Consider the following 18,852-nt stretch of genomic DNA (forward strand, 5'->3'; position numbering starts at 1 on the left):
TTCCCTTGCTTCTGTGATTGGACTGTGTAGTTGTTATGTGATGACATATTGGTATGGTCCTTTACAGTGGGATAATAAGCACTTTCATATCCATTATATCATTTTATCCCCACAACAGCGCGTGAGGTAGGCAAGACCGGAATTGTCATTCCTCTTATGCTGGTGGAGGAGCTCTTGAGGTTAAGAGAAGGCAAGCTCTGGACAGAAGACTTGAACTCGGCCCTCTGGCTCCAAGTCCATTTCTTTTTCTGTGATATCTCATTGGTGGCTGCCTAATCCTCAAGTGACTGGGAGAAAGCAGCTCCTCTTTATGCTGCTGGAAGTGCAGTACAGCTCTCAAGACACTAACGTTTTCTGCCTCAGGGCATCCAGATTCTAAACTCCAGTCTTTGTTCACTGAAGGGGCTCATAGTCTGTCTCTTGGAGGAAGTAGACCTGTAAATAAGTAATGGCATTAAAAAAAAAAAAAAAAGTAATGGCAGCTGTGTGAGGAATGTGCCACGATAGGGCTTGGAGGTCTCTGTTCAGGGTGTCAGGAAGGGCTCTTGAATCAGGGGTAGGAATTAGCCAGATAGATCAGGAGGGATGTAATTCAGGCAGTAGAGTGTACAGAGGCAGAAGAAGGCGTCATCCCTTTCAGGGAATCTGTGGGCTGTAGCACCCGGTACGTGAGGGGTGTTGGAAGATGAGGCTGCACAGTATTGTGCTGCTTTGTACTGTGAGTTGCAGGGAGTATTGCAGGATTTTAAGCTGGGAATAATGAAATCCCCTATTTTATTTGGGGAAATGGATTGAAGGGAGAGAGTATGGAAGCAGGAGACCACAGAAAAATTTTGAGTAAAAAGCCTTCTCTAGGGTTAAAACTTAAGTTTCTCACTGTCGCTTTGTGATTATTGGCATTTCAGCCCAGCCAACTAGCAGCTGTTTATTTAGTGCCTACCTTGTAATATAGCCTTGTTCTTTGAATGTCTGAAAACTCACTGACTTCCAGGGATGGGTAGACCCTGTTCATGGTGCTCCCTGGTGAAGTGGCTATCACTGACCTCCTCACTCCCTTTTTCCCCTGGGGTCAACTTTGTGGCTTAGCGCCACAAATACTTGCAGAAATCCTGTGCCTGGATCTCTTTCAAGAGCCACTGGGTAGGACAGACACTACAGAGATAGCTCAGGAGGACATGGGAATTTGCGTATTGAAAAGGGTCTTACCCCAGATGTTCTCCAACCAGCTGTCATATCATGTGTCCCTCTGCTTCACATTGATGTAGTATGAATCAAATGAAGTACAACACTTACAGAATCTAAGTAGCCTTCAGTAACAAAATGCCTGCATTTCCTGGAGTCACTGAGCCTCCCGGTAGCACAGAAAGGCCCTCTCTGCCCTGCCTCCAGGGGCCAGAGAATTTAGCTACAGTCTCTTTATGCCAAGAACATGAGATTTGTTAGCTGAAATCTGGGGCTGCCATGAGATTCAGCGTGGAGTCCTGCTGCTCTGTCCCTCCATCTGCAAGTGAGGCTTGCTAAGTCCATCCAAGGGAGCCCTTTCCCTCTTGAGGCTGACCCAGGATTCTTTTCTCTTACATCCCACTGGCATACTAGCATTCTTCTGTCCACACCAGCTAGCATGAGTGAGGGAAAGGGAAGGATTGGCTGGCTCTGCTTACTGCCTATTCTAAGTATTTCCTCAGTACAACTTTCTTGCCTTCTCTGGACTATTGAGCAGTGTGCTCTTCTCCCCGTACCTGCAGATGTCCCAGTTCATCGTCCAGTGCCTGAACCCTTACCGGAAACCTGACTGCAAAGTGGGAAGAATTACCACAACTGAAGATTTCAAACACCTAGCTCGCAAGGTATTCCCCCCTGCTTGTGGTCTGACAACGTTCTGGGCAAACTATGCCTTCTAAGAAGGCCCCTTTCATCATAAAAAGTGGGTTTTCCTTGACATATGCCCAGGCTGGAGACCCAGGAACAGAGGGGGAAGGTTTGGGAAGAGAGGGTACCCTACTTGATGGTAGCGGTTGTCTGAGAGCTGAGCTTCCCCTTTCTGGTGATCCCAGCACCAGCCTGCCCCAACCTCCCCCTCCAGTTCACCTCCCGGTCTTTGTGAGAAGGGGCCCGAGGCAGCAGACTGGCCTTCCCCTCTCAAATCATTTCCACTCTGATTGGTGGCTGTGATCTCTCTTCCTGTGTCCTGGACAGCTGACTCACGGCGTTATGAATAAGGAGCTGAAGTACTGTAAGAACCCCGAGGACCTGGAGTGCAATGAGAATGTGAAACACAAAACCAAGGAGTACATTAAGAAGTACATGCAGAAGTTTGGGGCTGTTTACAAACCCAAAGAGGACACTGAATTAGAGTGACCTTCAGGGCCAGGGTGGGAGGACGGGCAAGCTGGTAGGAGAGACTCTGGGGAGAAGAAATCCCGTAGGCCCTCTCTCCCCACCCCACTGTCAGGGCTGTGCTACTGATGACACATCACCCTGGGGAATTCAAACCTGCAGATTTCAACTGAAAGCCACAAAAATGAGCTCCATCTACAACAAGCGGTCCCTGGTTGTGAGCTGTTGGTAGAGGCCATCTGAGGCAAGGGTTTAGGCCCTTGAGACTTCCCTTCTGAGACCCTGGCCAGGCCTGACCCCACTCTCAAGCCTGGGTCTCCTCCTTGGCGGTGCTGTCAGCGCACAGACTCATGCGCATCCCCACCCACGACCCCTTACCCTGACGATCTGTATTATATTTTAATGTATATGTGAATATATTGAAAATAATTTGTTTTTTCCTGGTTTTTGGTTTTTGTTTTGCTTTTAAGCCTCTACGTGCTAGGATCACAGAAGACTTTGTAAGGATGGTTTAAGTTCTCCTGCAAGGTTTAATTTGTTATCATGTAAATATTCCAGAGCAGGCTGCCTTGTGGTTTCGGCCAGCCTTGTGCTATGTTGATAAGATTGATTTACTGCTTAAAATCACTTTACTTTATCCAATTTTTACTGAACTTTTTATGTAAAAAATAAAATCAATTAAAGAACTTGGCACGTGTGTTCCCTAAAAGCTAGTCAAGCATGTTTGTTTATAGTGTTGGCACAGAGAGAGAAAAGAGGTGGTGGCCATAGGTGTGTGAAGTCCAAAATTAATCCTTGAGATTGGAGTTTATCCCAGGTCTTCCCCACAGGTCCCACTGTGACTGAGGTAGGCATCTTACACGTGCATTCCTGAGCAAAGGAAGTGGACCTGCGCCCTCTCTGGCGCTGGGCTTCTTTACTTTGGTTAATAAACCAGTCAAGAGAAAGGCACTTGTCTTTCCCTTTGTACCTTTTGGCTGGTGAAAGGGAATGAACCTCTTCCCTCCAGAGACTTGAGTTCCCAGAGCCCACAGGAATGCTCATTTGATGTTTGGGTTCCCTGACTCCCCACCATGCCTCCTGACACTGGGCTTGGATCCTAGAGGGAGTACCCCGATAAAGGGGTACAGTGCTCAGGTAATGAGAGCGGACATCTTCTGGAGGACACAGCTCAGTGGAGACACACCCCATCCTTGATGGACCAGTTGTCTGGGCAGTGAGAAGGGCCAAAGGTTTCAGGCCAGCCTGGGGCCCAGCCCATCTTTGCAGACTGGTACCATCTCTTCCTCACCGGGGTGATTTTGCTCATTGCAGCAATGCCCTTGGGGAAGAGGCTGTGGCCTGCCAGATATTGGGTGGGGTGGGCAGCAGTTGGAACAGTCACTGCCTGCTGGGCACTTAGAGCTCAGGTTGTGCTCCTTTGATCCTCACAACCTGGAGGCACAGGAATTGGCACTGTTCGGATGAGGAGACTAAGGTTCAGAGAGGCTCAGTAACTCATCTCATATCCTTGTATTAAAGAAATTGTGAAAAGAGGAGAAAAACACCTATTTTAAAGACATATCATTAGACATGCTATTTAACAATGTAGCCAAAGTATTTTCCCATGGTACTGCAGCCTTAAACTGTTTAACTCAAGCACATTATTATATCAAATGGAGGGACCTTAATTTAACCCCCTTAACATTTTATTTTATTTATTTAAACATTTGAAATGTTGATAGCACATTTTTATTTTTAGGCTGTGTTGGGTCTTTGTTGCTGTGCGCGGGCTTTCTCTAGTGGGGAGCAGGGACTACTCTTTGTTACAGTGTGCGGGCTTCTCACTGCGGTGGCTTCTCTTGTTGCGGAGCATGGGCTCTAGGCGTGCAAGCTCAGTAGTTGTGGCTTGCAGGCTCTAGAGCACAGGCTCAGTAGTTGTGGTGCACGGGCTTAGTTGCTCTGCGGCATGTGGGATCTTCCCGGACCAGGGCTTGAGGCTTGAACTTGTGTCCCCTACATTGGCAGGCGTATTCTTAACCACTGCACCACCAGGGAAGTCCTCCCCTTAACATTGTAAAGAAAATGTTTCAACTAATGTGCTTGAGCACATAAAAAAAGAAGGTGTTTCTCTTTTGGGTAGGTCTCCCATGCAGAGGTGCAGCCATATGTACTGCTGCTGGCAACCAAGTCAAACTCATGGTTTTACCTGAGGGTCCAGGTTTCAGATTTTCCAAGGAAATCTAGGCAGCCTTTCATTAAAGGGTGGTGACCAGAGAGCTGTCAAGTTTCAGAAAGGACCTCTTTGCAGAGGAATTCTCAGTTATTTTACCTCCTCTGGAGTTTGCGAGGGGAACATCTTGAAACACACACCCCTTGAAACCTTTAGGCCCAAATCCCCTCAGTGGTGAAGAGAGTTACCGGCTAATCCAGGACCTGTTCATTCCTCTCAATGCAGGATTTCACCCTCATTGCCGATCTAATCCTTGATAGCCCTCTGGCCAACTCCCTGCCAAAGTAGGTGTGATGTCTCCAGTGCTTTGGCCTGTTTATAGCTGACCAAACACCAAGCCTTTCCTGCTTTCATCTCCGGATGATGGTGGCTCCAAACCTGCCCTGATTTTAAGCATAAGATTTACAGGGTTAAGCAGCCCTGGTAAACTCTGAGGCATAGGAATAGCAGCAGTCTGATGAGTTTGGTACTCACACAACAGCCAATGCAGGTCACATCTCAGCTAGGGGACAGGCTGTAACCCGGGCCCCTGGATCATGACTTGACCCAAGTCTCCTGAGTTTAGGTGACTGTGCTTCTTAAGCGCCCTGATCCTGATTGATGGATACCAGGATGGCAGCCATTGTTTCTTCCTAGGCAGGGCCTGTCTGCTGTAGCAACCGCCCCAAAAGGCACAGTAACTGACCTGTCTGCTCCTCCATTCAGGGTGGGCGTATGCGAGGGGTGTAGGTGGTCTGGCTGCAGCTGCCCTGTCCTCAGCAGCCCCTCAGGTAGGTGGGATGACCTGCCTGTCCTTGGCTTGTGTGGAAGCATGTTTGGACCTCCCTCTTCCGAGTCTGGAGTATGGGTCTTGAAAGAACACTTTCTTCCTTTTCCTCACCTAGAGATGACCTGAGGCCCTTGGTAACTAGCTTCCCAGGACCAGTTCAGAGGCAGTTCACTTTGCCTCTGAACTGCCTCTTGCTTTCTGCCTAGGGGTGGGGCAGGCTTCTAGCCCTTGAGGCTAGTCACAGCACAAGTCAGGAAAATGGTCTCAAACCCAAGGCCTGAGAGTCTTGGTGGGAGGCTTCTGAATGTGCCAGTCTATTTATTGTTCTCCAGCTAAGGAAGCTGAAGTTCAAAAAGGTAAAATGCTTCCTAACACAGTTCAGCCAGTGAATGGCAGATGCAGGATGTGAACTACATACACTCTGCCCCCAGAGCTCACAAATCTGCGGGCACACACTGCCTGCCAACTCAGGGGCTCCTCCCACCTTCTAGGGATCCCATCCTTTTTCTGGCCTCTGCCACATAGCTACCCAACTGTCTCACAGGCCCACGGAACCAGACAGAGCCAGGACAATAGTCCAAAGTTGCCTTTAATATGAGATACAAAAGTAGAAAAAACAGTTGAGGCTAAGTAAGGGGAGGTGGAGTGGGGATCAGGAGGGCAGGACTGCTCCTCACTATCAACCCCTCCCCGCGACATCCTGGTCCCTGTCCTGGAGGAGTGTAGGGCGAGGGGAGGTGAGTGGTGCCTGGATCTTCCCTGTCCCCCCAGAACAGCAGGCCGAGGTCACCAATGCCAGGAAGCCCGTGGAAGGGAAGGTGTATGAGCTGGGGGTGGTGGGAGCACCAGAGCAGGTTCCCTGAGAGGCTAGGCTGTGGAGCGTCACACCACGGAGCAGTCCTCAGCCAGTGGGCCCAGGGCCCGGACCACATCTTCACGGCCCAGGACAGCCAGCGCATCTGCTAGCACCCTGAGGGTGGCACCGCTGCCTTCTTGGACAGCCCAGTACCTCAGCAGGGTGTAGGCTGGCACCTGGCTCTGAGCCATGGTCTCCACTGCCTCAGCCTGGTAGCCCAGGTGGCCCGCCAGGCCCCGCCAGCCTTTGTCAGGTTCACCCGACGCCTCCAGGAGCTGTTCCACTTCCTCCTGCTGCTGCCGAGGGAGATGGAGGTAAAGCCGGCAGCCAAGTTCAGGATGTGGCCCTGGGATGGGAGACATGAGGGACACGTGAGGGTTAGGCAGGCTTTGCGGTGGGGCAGAGCTAGGTAGGTCTGAAGGACTACAGTTTGGGGAAAGGGGCTCACCCTGGCTGGGGACACAGGGCTCCAGGCTGCTAGGAGAGTCCTGGAAGACACTGCTATCCCCATGCATCTGGTCCCTGTTGAAGGCCCCCAGCTCTGCAGTCCGAGCTTTGGCCAGCTGCTGTCTTTGTTTACATGAGCACCAGCTGTGGGGAGCAGGGGGAAACTGCCAGCCTGCTCCAGCCTTCACTGAGACAGAGAGGGAGCTGGTTGGGAGCCCAGATGGGGAGGGAGGTTACCAGAGGGCAATGCCCAGACCACCTACCACTTGAAGGCCACGTAGGCAAGCAGACCGAGGACCACGGAGGCCAGGAGGGCACAGTAGACAGGAATATTGCTGCCCGAGGCCCCTGGAAGCTCAGGGGGGAATGGGGAGGAGGTACCGGGGCCAGGGCTCCCCCTGCCCCCACCCCTTCCCTGTCCCTGTCCTGCTCCCTCCGGGTCTTATCTGTGGAGGAAAGGACAGACAAGGACAGAGGCAAGGAGGCAGCAGACGTAGACTTTGCTGCTAGAAAGACTGGAAATCATAGTCCCTACTGTGTAGAGTCAAAAGTTCATACCGTGGCGTCAGAAGCTGACTGGTTCATTCCCCACCCTCATCTCCCACAGCCTCCCCTTGGCTCGCCACGCTTGGACACCTAGCCCTTCCCGGATGTACCTTCTCCGGGCTTCCAGACGTCTGCTCTTGCTGGTCTACCTTTGCCATCTGACAAACTGGCAGGAAATCTCCTACTCTGGGAAGTCTTTCCTGATCTCTCCCAGTCTCCCTTTTCTGGCTCCTGGTGCATCTCCTCTGCCTACTATGGCACTAAACTGTGTGTCCTGTCTCCCCCACCAACTCTGGACTGTGAGAGCACACTGATTCATTTTGGTCCCCGTGGGAGCCTCTGTGCACAGGAGACCTTGTAGATTTTTGCAAAATAAAACTGACCCGGAAGGCAAGTAAATGCTGCTGCTAACTTCTGCCTGCAGGCCAGTTGTCCCCACGATCCAGTGCAGGCAGGGCACAAGAAACAGGGACTCCAGAGCCTGTGACTGGACTTGTGTGTGGCCTACAAGGCCAGGGGCCCATGGATACCTCTCATCCTACCCTCTCAGTGCCCAAAATCTGGATCAAGAAGTACTTACGGGCTTCCCTGGTGGCGCAGTGGTTGGAAATCTGCCTGCCAATGCAGGGGACACGGGTTCGAGTCCTGGTCTGGGAGGATCCCGCGTGCCGCGGAGCGGCTAGGCCCGTGAGCCACAATTGCTGAGCCTGCGCGTCTGGAGCCTGAGCTCCACAACAGGAGAGGCCGCGATAGTGAGGGGCCCGTGCACCACGATGGAGAGTGGTCCCCGCTTGCTGCAACTGGAGGGGGCCCTCGCACAGAGGCGAGGACCCAACACAAGCCATAAAAAAATAAATAAATAATTAATTTAAAAAAAAATGATAAAGATATTTAAAAAAAAAAAAAAGAAGTACTTACTCACATGGACCATGCCTTCCCTGTGGCTGGAGTTGTGAAGCATGGTTCTGCCAGCTAGCAGTGCTCCCAGTGGCTGCATCTCTTAGAGAAGGGGTTGGAATGTCATGGGCAGCACTCAGAAAAAGGAGCTGGGAGACTTCTCTGAGTCCAGAAGGGGTTGTGTATAGGGACATGGGGGAAATTCCTCAAGCCTGAAGTCAGGAGTCCCTTGGGGTAGTCTGTCCCCCTTTCCTGGCTCACTTCATCCTGATTCATTCCAGGGCTGGGTACCTCCCCCCCCAATCTCCCCAGTCACCAATCTGGACCAGTTTCCTCCAGGTCAAATGGGGTGGAAGTGATATTGCTGGTTCCAGCTGGCCAAAGCTGGAGGAGACCATATTGCAGCTCTGGATGGAAAAGGGCACACTGGAAACCACCCTGTCTCAAAGACCATGGCAAACCCCTGGTCTGAGTCCAGGGATGGCACAGGGAGACTCCTATCCCCATCTAAGCCAGAGCCAGGTGGAGACCTGCTGATAGGAGGCTTTCCAGAGTTCTCAGCAGTGTCCCTGGAGTGACTAAGCTCCCACTCCTGCCTCTAGGGTCAGTGTCCAGCCCTCACCTCCTGCTCAGGGGCTGGACAGGAGGGTTCCTTGGTGGGTTCAGCAAGGGCAGAGGGCATGTGGGCCAAGAGGCCCCCCTGGTCCTTTCTCATCTGGGAATTTGGAAAGGACCTGGAGGCCAGAAACCTGAAGAACACTCAATCCAGGACCCATCTGTACTTACAAGGCTGATCCTGCTGGGACCTACCTCCTGAGGCCTGGGGAAGAGACCCTGGTCTGGGCAGAGGAGGGGATTTTGCCTGGAAAAGGGATAGAGATGAGACCTGGGGGAAGGTCTTCCAATTCCCCCACATCCACATCCAACCTGGTCCAACCCAGGCACTCCAAACTCACTTCCCTCCACAAGGCCAGAGGCCCATGTGTATGGCAAAGCACACAGTCGGCAAGTGGGTCTGGCACGGAGGCTGTGGTGACCCTTGCCACCTGAAGGATGTGTATGTACATTTGTGTCACTTACCACGTAAGGGGCCCTTTCTGGATCCGGGTTGGCGTGTGAGCTTGTGACTAACGCTCGTGGAGACAGCCAGGCCTTGTGTCCTACCCACCCCGAGCTGTGGGATTGGAGCCTCTACCAACTCCCACACGCACCCATCTCAAGGCCCACAGAATATGCACACACGCACACACAGCAACACCCTACACGCCCACACTACCCCGACTTCCCACAGGCAATCCAACCCAGAAGCTGGCACCACAACCGCACAGGATTTCGGGTCTGGAAGTTGGGGGCAGAGAGGCAGCCTCGGTTCCCTCCGTCCAGAAAGACCCGAAGCTCTGTCCCCAACCCGCTCCTGACCTGTGGGGGCCGACCCTCCGCGGGTCCCAGGATCTGCTCAGCCGGGCGGGACGGGGCCTCCAGGCCTTGGGCCGGCCGGGAAGACAGAGTGGAGTCCCTGGGGAAACTAGGTTCTTACCCGCCCGAGACTAAAGCGTGGACAGGAGGAGGGCTGGACACCGAGGGGGCGGGGCCGCCCACGGTCTTGCCCAGCCCGGCCCAGGAACGCACACATGTGTGGAGGTGAGCCCGAAGGGGGACTGAGCGTGCAGCTGCCGGAGAAACCGGCCGGAGCCCCTAGGGACAGGGGCGGTGTGGTTGGGGAGAGGACGGGTCGCCGCAGGTGCTCATGGACCAGGGGGACACTAGCCCGGGACTGTGGCCAGGGAGGGTTGAGACGCCGCGCGTGCACACATGCTTGGAGGCGGAACAGCTACAAAACTAGTCCAGGTTTATTGCTGAGATGCGAGCGGGGGGCCGCCCTTAGGATTAAGGCCACGGCCCGGCCCCTGTGCTCTGCCGGGACGGGGGCTTGGGAACCTGGGCTCCCCACCCCAGACTGTGCAAAAAGTGCTGTGCGGCTGCCGAGGCCAGCGCTGGGACTCCGGGCGGCCCCTCTGCCGGCGAGGGGCGGGACTTCCTGGGGTGACATCGCCCACCAATCCCTGAGCTGGGCAGAGGTGGGGCCCCGCCCACCCCCTGCCAGAGTGTGGGCTGGATGTCGCCCTGTCCTTGGACTCCTGGGCGGGGCCCTCCCGGGGCGAAGCCCGCTGGGGGCGGAGATGCGCGGCGGGGCGGGGCAGGGCAGGCTGTCAGCGCGCCTCTCCAGGGTTGTACTCTGTCTCCCCAGAGGACACCTGGGAGATGCGCCGGGAAGACCGCCACAGCTTCCGCGCAAACTGGCTGCTGCGCACCTGGTAGGAGCAGGAGCAGGCTGGGGTCAGCCAGGATCGTCGCTTCCCCACCCCGTTCGAGGCCCTCCCTGCCCTCATCCTCACCTCAGAGGGCTGCCCTGCGCCCACCACGATAAGCTTGCCGTCTTCCAGGCCCACGAGCACGTGGCTGCGCTCCTTGGTCACAGCCACGCTGCGGATGGGCACCTTCATGGGCAGAGGAGGCGCGGCCGGCAGCAGTCTGGAGGGAGGGAGGGAGGGGATATATACGAACTCGCAACTACAAGGAAGCTTTGATCCAGCAGATAGGTGTCTCTCCATTCTCCCATCTACCTCCCAGTCCTTTGAAGGATGACTCGATTAAAATCCTGACACAGAAAGGGACCTCCCACAAGTGTGTGGCTAAGGGAGGCCCAGGGCAAGATCTCCCCACTGGGGGATGGGAGGACAGGTGACAGGCCTTGAAGAATGTGTCCACAGACATGTAAACGGGATGTGGGTCCACGGGGGCACCTCCTAGTGTCCTCTGCCAATGACCACCACCCTGAGGGATCACAAACCCATAAACAGTGGGGCTCACTTGTTCAAATGGAGGATGTGCAGGGCACACTGGGCTGTGCCCAGCAGAACAAAGTCCTCCGTCACCGCGAGGGCTGTGGGCTGCTCTACCAAGGGCAGTGAAGCCCGCAACCTCCCATTCACCGAGTACAGGTGCAAGAAGTAGGTGACCTGGAGGAAGCAGGAGGTGTCAGCAAGGACAGAATCCCAACCACCCCTATCTTGGCTGGGCGCCCCTTTCCCGTACCTGGGCCCCCAGACGCTCCCGCGCTGAGCTCTGCACCAGGATCTGGCCCTCAGACCCCAGTGCCAGGTGGGACACAGGTCCAGGCAACGTGGCTCCGGGGGGCCTTAGTGCGGCCACAAACTGGCCACGGCGTACAGTGTGGATGATCACAGTTCCATCCTGCAGGAAGGCAGCTTAGGGTGCTAGGCAGGGGTGTGTGAGCTCCAGGGGCAGTGCCCAGCAAACAGCCTCCCCTGGACACAGGCATACACACACCTCGGATCCAGACACCGCCATGTCAAGTTCAGTGCTGATGGCCACACAGCTCACTGCAGCCTCATGCCCGTATAGGACCTGCACAGGCTTTGATGCCAGCCCCACCGAGAGACCACCCTGTGGGGAACAACAGAGCTGGCTCAGGACTGGGGCCTCCCACTACCTTGGCCCCTGAGTGAGTGAGAAGGCTAAAGCTCAGAAAAGTGAAGGTCTTGTCCAAAGCCACAGAGCTGGAGGGCTGTGGAGCCCCAGACTTGCTCATGGTAGCAGAGGGAAGGAGAAGAGAGCAGAGCAGGACTGGAGAGGCCCACTGAGGGGCAGATGGACTGCAGATCCGGACTATGGGGGCCCCGGAGGGCTGCCACCCAGCATACCTGCTGCAGGAGCCGCCACACCATGCATGTGGTGTCCCGGGAGCCTGAGATGAGGTAGATGCCACAGGTGTCCAGTGCAAGGCAGGTTACTACATCTGAATGGAGAGGGAAGGGAAGGGGAGGGGAGGGGAGGAGAGGGTACCAGCAAAACAGAGTGGTTACCCCCTCCCTGGCCAGCCTTGGAACCCCACTCCCACCTGCACACCCCTAAGCTCCAAGACTGCACATACCGAGGTGGCAGCTGAGCTGGTTCAACAGCTTGCCCCGGGGTAGTGCGGTCACTCGCAGGCTGCCATCCCAATGGCCACCACTGAACACCAGCTTTCCATCTGGGGCTGCTGCCAGGGCTTGCCCACTCACGCCACCGCCTGGCACCCAAGGGCCACTCAGCAATCGCTGCATCCTGACCCAGTGAGGAGGACCACAGGTGAGGCCAGGCCCTCAGAAATCTTGGCCAGAGCCTGCAGCTGGCCCACATTCTGTTTGGGTGGGGAGGTGACTTGGGGTGCAGGGTATTTAAAGCCCACCCCTGCCCACAGCCCTCTGTCTTACTTGGGGTTGCCCACAGTGGGGTCTTTGCTGAAGCTGAAGTAATTGCTTATGTTACGGTCATAGGGCAACCAGCTGTGGGTGCCCAGCAGCCCACTGGCACTCACGGTCACCTGCAGGCAAGAGGGGACAGAGGTGGGTTTGGGGCAGAGTCAGAAAGGGGTTGGAGCTGAGGTGGGGCCCGGCCCAGTGCACTTACCAACAGGTCTGCAGAGCCCTGGGTGATGAAGGAGTGGGGCTGCCGGTGGGGAACCAGGGCCAGCACTAGGGGCACGCCATCACTGATGACCTGCAGGGGGCGGAGCAAGGCTAGCTGTGCCTAAGCAGCCAGCTAGGGCCCTCACTACACTACCTGCTCCCTGGAACACGACTCAGTCCCTGGCCCTCAGCCCCCAGGGGTCACAGGCTAGGCATCATGCAGACAGAGGTCCCTCAGAGAAATAGGCATCAGAGACCAGTGTGCCTTCAGGGCATCTCAGAAAGTGAGTGAGAAACCAGATGGACAAGGAAGATCCTTCCAGGGTGTCAAGCTTGGTTTCAACTTTGGTCATCCCAACCCATTACTCCACGGCTCTGAGCCTGCTAGCAGGAGGAGAGAAGAGCCTAAACACGTCAGACTTGGGGGTATTCTGGGATGCAGACAGGAAAGTGAGGTAGAGTATCTAAGGCCGGACTCCCTCCTTCTGGTCTCCCTAAGGATGGTCAGGTGAGTCAACACCTTGTCCTGACTCTTCCTCACGAAGAAGGCATCCCACCCGCACTCCCATCTCCTCTGATGTTTACCTCTTTTTCTAAGATGTCTTAGTATCAGTGACCTTGATTTAGGTTTTCCATCTGCCCCAAGAGGTTGGTAAGGACAGTGGGATTAAACGAATTTCACAAAGTAGGAAGTCGAGACCCTGCCTCCTCTCACCTCTGCAAAGAAGGCCTTGAGCTGGTCCAGGTGCTGGAAGATGCTAGGTGAGTTAGTGTCCAGACGTGCAAGGCGTTGGGCTGCTTCCTCAGCTGAAAGCCGAGCCGGATGTGGCTCCTGTGGGCAAGTGGCCGGTCAGGACTGTGGCCAGGGCATCCCTGACCACTGTCTTCCAAGCTGGCCTTACCTTCAGCAGCTGACAGGGAGTCTGCCCGAAGTTGCTGATAATGCCCTCCAGAGCCTTCCGTTCCCGCTCATCTGCTACTTGGTCCAGGTCCACGGCCCCTGAGCATCAGACAGGAAGGGCAGGGCAGTCAGGACTCCCTCTGTGCCCACCGCATTCATCCCTCCTCTGTGCCCCGGCTCCCACTTGAGTCCAGGACACTGCTCACCCTCATAGGTGCAATAATAGAAGACATTGAGGGCCTCCTCTGCAGCTGGCCCCCGCTGCTTGTAGCCAAAGATGAGGTCGATCCACTCGTGCAGGTGGGTGGACACATATTCTGACTCCTGGGGGCGGGGAGGAGGCAGTCAGTCCAGGAACGGCTGAGCCCCCCCACCAACCCTGGCTGCCCGCCTGTCTGCGTGTGCTCATCTCACCAGAGCCCGGCGGTGCTGCTGGATGAAGTCCTCAGGAGAGCTGGCCCAGGGGGGCAGCACCACGTCACCTACCTTCTCGTTGGTCAGCTGCAGGCAGCCCAGGTCAAAGCCTGGCACAGAAGACTGGGTCAGCTGTCTCTCTGCGCCATCTTAACCTGCTCCCTGGCCACCCGCCCCAACCTGTGCTCTCCATCCCCACACCTCCCGCCCCCACGCCAGCTCCTACCGTTCTGGTTCTCCAGGAAATCAGGGAAGTAGAAGAACTCTGGGATGAGCTCCTTCACGTCGGCTGGGCTCTCCAGGCGGGCCTGCCAGGCTGCTGCCACTGAGTGGAACTGCCGGTCAGAGCAGTCAAAGCTGGGGAGGGGCACGGGCCAAAGTGAGGTGGAGAGAAGGGAGACAGCGGGGGAGAAGGTGTGGCCGCAGGAGAGCAGGGAGCCAGAGGGTCCAGGATGCCTGGAAGACCCGCCTCTTCCCTTCATCCACCCTGCCCTGCCCTGCCCCATCTGCCTGCCCCTCCGCACCGGCCACTCTGCAGCTGGACGTGCAGGGAGGTGAAGGGTTCCACACGGATGAGGTAGTGCATCACGCCTGCTGCGTTGGAATAGTGGGTGCCATAGTGGAATTTGTCAATGGTGCCCGCTGGGTCCTCGAAGCTCTCATACCTAGAGCCACAGTTGGGGGGATTCAGCAGAAGCCCTCCTCTTGTCCATCCCAACCCCCGAGCCCAGCCTTGCTCAGGCACTCACTTCTCTCTCACAAGCTGGGCATGCTTGGGATTCACCACACCGATGGGCTTGGACAGGTCCCGGAAGACGAGTGGGTTGCTGAGGTCCAACGTTGGGGACACATAGTCCTGTAGGACCCAGGGGAACTGGCCGCCCACCCGGGCAGGAGCTGCATGAGGGTCCTGATGGCCTACCTGCCCTGCCCTCACCCTCACCCTCAAGAAGATGCGCGGAGCCCACAGGTGGGGACGCACCACGTGGAGGCGCTGCAGGGGAGCAGGAGGGACTGTCTGGGACAGGATTCCCTTCAGGGAGAACAGAGGCCAGGCCTCAGGCAGCACCCGCCCAGGACCAAGCTCAGGGCTCGGCCCACCATCAGTACCCACACTTGGGTGAACCAGGGCTGGCAGACCAGAGGAGTGGGGGAGGTGGGGAGCAGGCCCTCACCACAGGGTACTGAGACAAGTCATTGTAGGTCCGCCCCGCTATGGTGTTGAGCTGCATCAGGTACTCGAAGTTGGAGATCTCACGCTGTACCCATTTCTGAGGGGCAGGGGCAAGAGGTGAGCCAGCTGGGCTGCCAGCCCTCTTCCCAACCACAGGGCCCTGACCTCACCCGATCCTCACACTCCAGGGCTCTCACCTGGGTAAGGCCCGAGGCGCGCAGCATCTCCTGGGGGGAGCGGCTGCTCAGGTAGCCTTGGGTAGGGGGTCGCAGGCGCAGGAGCCACGAGTACACCTGGTTCCGTACCTGGGTGTGGGGTGGGATGGGGCAGGGTTGGGGCCTGGGGGCCTGGCACGGAGATGAGGCCGTGGCCCCACCCATCTTGCAGGGGAAGTTGAGGAAGTAGTTGGCCTGATCAATGAAGAAGAGCTCAAGCGCCGAACGGCGCAGGTTGAAACGCCGCAGGTGGACCTCGCGGAGCTGGGCCAGTGGGCGCCGGAAGTCATGGCCAATGCCTGTGGGGACGGACAGCGAGTGCAGGAGTCACTCGCCCTGGCCCCACCGGACCCCAGCCAGCCCTGCTGTCCCTCTGACCGGTTCCATCAGAACACACCCTCCTCGGTTTCCACACGCTCAGCGCTGCCGTCGTAGAAATACACGTGCTGTGTGGTGACCTCCAGCAGCCCTGGGACCACAGCCACCACTGTGACCAGCTGGCACTCAGCTGACAGCACCAGCTTCTCGTGCTGCTCATCCAGTTCTGCGGCCTCCAACCTGGGGGCCAGCACCCACTTTAGGCACCAGACTCTGGGATCCCCTTTCTGACAAGCCCAAGGACCACACTCTCAGAGTGTCACCAAGTCATGAGGTACACAGCTCATGACTCCCAGAGGAGGAGGAGGAGCTGCCCAGGGTCCAGACTGACCGCAGTCCCCGCCCCGAAACCTGGGCCTCTGAATGTCTTGCCAGGACACCAAACCCCATCCCCAGCTTCCCTCACTCAGCCCCTGCCTGCTCCCATGGGCCCCCATCCTAGTCTGGTTTGTGTTTCTCAGTCCTGCTCTGGGGTGCCGAGCCATGAAAGAGCAACTATCCATCCTGTTATAGCTCTGCCCAATACCCCCACCTGATTTTGGACCATCCCTTTCAGCAGGAGGGGAAATAGACTCCGGAGTCAATCCCACTGCCGGCCAGCACACACTGGAGCAGACCCGTTGCCCCCATCAAGCAGCTCTTTCCCAGCCCCACTCACGCGGTCTCCAGCGCAGCCAGCTCATCCTCACCCAGCTGGTCTTCCTGCAGCTCCTCGGGTAGGCTGCTGACTTTGGCCTCTTTGGTCACTGCTAGAGGCAGTGAGGCCTCCTCTGTGGGTGTCAGGGGGGCCTCACCTGCAATAGGCCCAAGGGCGCTCAGCCAGAGATAGACAAGACAGGGCGCACGAGGTTGGGTGGACCCAGCTCAGCACACCCTCTCACCCAGGTTGTCGCGTAGGGCACTGGCTTCCAGGTGAGGGTTGAAGTGATGGTTGGGCACCAGCTTCAGACGCATGCGCGAGTATGTCTCGGCACTGGAGAGCTTCCACCGGGGGGTGGGCGGGTCCCTACAGATACGTCCCCAGTGATGGTCATGGGCAGGCGGGCAGAAGGCTGTAGACCTCTGGCTTCCTCCCAGGCTTCACCCCCAAAGGCACCCTCCTGGCTCCTCCCTCCCAAGCCCCACCCCACCCGGACTCCACCCCGAGCCCCGCCCACCTCAGGGCCCAGGCCCCACAGGGGCTAGAGAGCTGACGCCACAGCGCCCCCCAGTGCAGCAGGGCGGTTGAGTGCTGCGCTGCCTGCTGCTTCAGGGCCGCTGTGTACCGCAGCCCCTCCAAGCGCGCCCGCCGCTGTGCAGGTTCCAGCACCAGCTCCTGAGGAGTTGGGGGGTGGGTAGGTGGAGGAATGGGTGAGTCCCGCTGGCTGCTTCATGTGCTGTCCCTGTTTCTCCACTCCATCCCATCAGCCGTCCTCTGGGCCCACGTATGGGGCAGCTCCCCGCCCCCTGCCTCGGGTCGCACACCTGGAAGGCCCGACGACCGCGTGCCCGCTCCCGCTGGCGCCGCTGCCCACTGCTCATGAGCATGTCGTAGCAGGCATTCCAGAAGCCTGACATGAGGTCGTGGCTCTTAGCGTAGGTGTCCATTTCGAACTGCGACATGGTGGGCTGCACCTGGAAGATGGGACAGGGAGAGGAGACCGGTGCTCGACGTGGGTCCCCAGCTCCCACTTCTCTGCCCGTGCCCCCAGCTCCAGGCACCTGCTTGTCGATGAAGTGACGCCATTCGGGGGTGGCACAAAAGGCCTGGAAGTCCTCGAAGAAGGTGGGGCTGCCGTTGGTGGGAGGCAGGGAAGGCAGCCCCCACTGCAGCCCCAGTGGCCCGTAGGCACGGTTCAGCAGTGTGCGTACCAGCGGTACCAGCCATGAGCAGCGCTCTGCAGCAGCAGCTGCAGATGGGGGCTCCCCGTCCCCGGTGGGGGTCTCTGAGGGTGGGGTGTTCAGCGCCCGCGCCAGCACCGCCTCCAGCTTGGAGAGCACATAGCAAGCCTCCTCCCGGCGCATGGGCACTGCAGTCTGCAGCAGTGCGTGCAGCTTCACATAGGCCTGGGCGTGCAGCTGTGGACCAAAAGGATGGAGGTGTCACCAGCTACTCCCGGAGTTCCCTATACCCACCACACACCCTCCCCTCACACCCACCCTGTGCTCACCTGTGGGTCCTCCAGCAGAATGTAGCCAAGCACAAGGCGCAGGCCGATCTGTGCCATCTCTCGGAGATCTGCTGTGCCATTGGCCAGGTGCAGCCAGGCCCCCAGGCGATCAAGCAGGCTGCACACACCTTCAAAGAGCTGCCACGCACCATATATTCCAGGCGGCCATCACCAGAGGAGGCCAAAAGCCCATGGGGCAAGAGCAAGGTAAGGTTTGGGCTGGAGGCCAGGGAGGGTGTGTACATACAGATAAACCTACGCTCACAGATACCGGAGCTGATGCACCCATGACGGCACACGTGTACTCATCCACCTCCCAGACCAGATGCCCTCAGGTGCGTGAGAACATTGAGCACGTGCCCCTCTGAGCTGTCATACCTTCTCACTCCACAGCTCCTGGTTACCGTGGCCCTCGGCACACAGGAAGTCCTGCAGCAGGCGCAGCAGCCAAAGCGCCTGCTGGGTGAGGCTGGCTAGGACCCCAAGGGGGGCCTCTTTGATGTCGGTCAGGGCTGACTCCAGCATCATCTCCAGGAGGCTGGAGGGGGGCGAGGGACTCAGGTGTCTACCTGACCGCCTTCTTGGCCCCAGGTTTCCCCGAGGCTCTTCCCCCTCCTGAGTCACCCCCTCACCTGCGCTTGATGCAGTCTGGTGGGCGCACAAGTGTGGCCGAGGCCCCCAGCTGGGTGAGCACGGAGAAGACCTGGCCGCGCTCCCGCCAGGCAGCCTCGTCACTGCCATCCACTCCCCGCCAAGTCACCGAGAACAGCACATTGGTGAGCAGGTTACAAAGCTCCTCCTCACAGGTTTGCTGCGGACACAGTGGGTGTGTGGGGTGCAGGCTGTGGAGGGAGGCAATCACTGCCCCACTACCATCCCTGTTCAGCACGTCCACCCACCCAGTAGTAGGGACAGCAGGAAGCCAAGCCTTTGACCAACAGCCGAGCCAGGCTGGTGCTAAAGGCCTAAACAGATGGTGTGGGCCTCAGCCACTGCCCGAGTTCCAGGGAGGATCCTGGGATTCCAGGACTCCTAAGAGGAGATGAGGCAGTTCACACGGTTACCTCACAGTCCTCACAGGCCT

At 57.3% G+C, this 18,852-nt stretch overlaps 3 protein-coding genes across 4 annotated transcripts in view; 1 reads left to right on the forward strand and 2 right to left on the reverse strand.

The window, feature by feature from the left end:
* The window catches only part of SETD2 (SET domain containing 2, histone lysine methyltransferase), a 117,246-nt gene extending 114,231 nt beyond the window's left edge, over positions 1-3,015 (forward strand). For both annotated transcript variants that reach the window (XM_068556973.1, XM_068556974.1), the window contains exons 20-21: positions 1,746-1,847; positions 2,197-3,015. In XM_068556973.1, the coding sequence (XP_068413074.1) occupies positions 1,746-1,847; positions 2,197-2,358 (264 nt within the window). In that variant the 3' untranslated portion in view covers positions 2,359-3,015. The remainder of the gene's footprint in view (positions 1-1,745; positions 1,848-2,196) is intronic.
* Positions 3,016-5,935: 2,920 nt separating this feature from the next.
* LOC137773372 (death domain-containing membrane protein NRADD-like) lies at positions 5,936-9,277 on the reverse strand. Its single transcript, XM_068557980.1, is given in 4 exon segments — positions 5,936-6,765; positions 6,885-7,008; positions 7,011-7,067; positions 8,851-9,277. Coding segments are annotated over 4 exon segments (882 nt in total). The 5' UTR covers positions 8,987-9,277; the 3' UTR covers positions 5,936-6,200.
* Positions 9,278-9,896: 619 nt separating this feature from the next.
* NBEAL2 (neurobeachin like 2) overlaps positions 9,897-18,852 on the reverse strand; it is a 32,524-nt gene continuing 23,568 nt past the window's right edge. Inside the window, exons 29-55 of the mRNA XM_068557981.1 lie at positions 18,401-18,579; positions 18,147-18,306; positions 17,769-17,906; positions 17,320-17,676; positions 17,083-17,232; positions 16,776-16,933; positions 16,500-16,624; positions 16,277-16,412; positions 15,638-15,798; positions 15,223-15,539; positions 15,027-15,122; positions 14,601-14,725; positions 14,376-14,516; positions 14,078-14,208; positions 13,852-13,961; positions 13,644-13,761; positions 13,439-13,536; positions 13,252-13,368; positions 12,538-12,627; positions 12,342-12,451; positions 12,020-12,192; positions 11,790-11,884; positions 11,416-11,532; positions 11,161-11,319; positions 10,936-11,084; positions 10,461-10,596; positions 9,897-10,376 (exon numbers count right to left, since the gene is read on the reverse strand). Coding sequence (XP_068414082.1) covers positions 10,275-10,376; positions 10,461-10,596; positions 10,936-11,084; positions 11,161-11,319; positions 11,416-11,532; positions 11,790-11,884; positions 12,020-12,192; positions 12,342-12,451; positions 12,538-12,627; positions 13,252-13,368; positions 13,439-13,536; positions 13,644-13,761; positions 13,852-13,961; positions 14,078-14,208; positions 14,376-14,516; positions 14,601-14,725; positions 15,027-15,122; positions 15,223-15,539; positions 15,638-15,798; positions 16,277-16,412; positions 16,500-16,624; positions 16,776-16,933; positions 17,083-17,232; positions 17,320-17,676; positions 17,769-17,906; positions 18,147-18,306; positions 18,401-18,579 — 3,948 coding nt within the window. The 3' untranslated portion in view covers positions 9,897-10,274. The remainder of the gene's footprint in view (positions 10,377-10,460; positions 10,597-10,935; positions 11,085-11,160; positions 11,320-11,415; positions 11,533-11,789; positions 11,885-12,019; positions 12,193-12,341; positions 12,452-12,537; positions 12,628-13,251; positions 13,369-13,438; positions 13,537-13,643; positions 13,762-13,851; positions 13,962-14,077; positions 14,209-14,375; positions 14,517-14,600; positions 14,726-15,026; positions 15,123-15,222; positions 15,540-15,637; positions 15,799-16,276; positions 16,413-16,499; positions 16,625-16,775; positions 16,934-17,082; positions 17,233-17,319; positions 17,677-17,768; positions 17,907-18,146; positions 18,307-18,400; positions 18,580-18,852) is intronic.

Source organism: Eschrichtius robustus, chromosome 12 (genome assembly GCF_028021215.1).
Source record: "Eschrichtius robustus isolate mEscRob2 chromosome 12, mEscRob2.pri, whole genome shotgun sequence".
NCBI classification, from domain to species: domain Eukaryota; kingdom Metazoa; phylum Chordata; class Mammalia; order Artiodactyla; family Eschrichtiidae; genus Eschrichtius; species Eschrichtius robustus.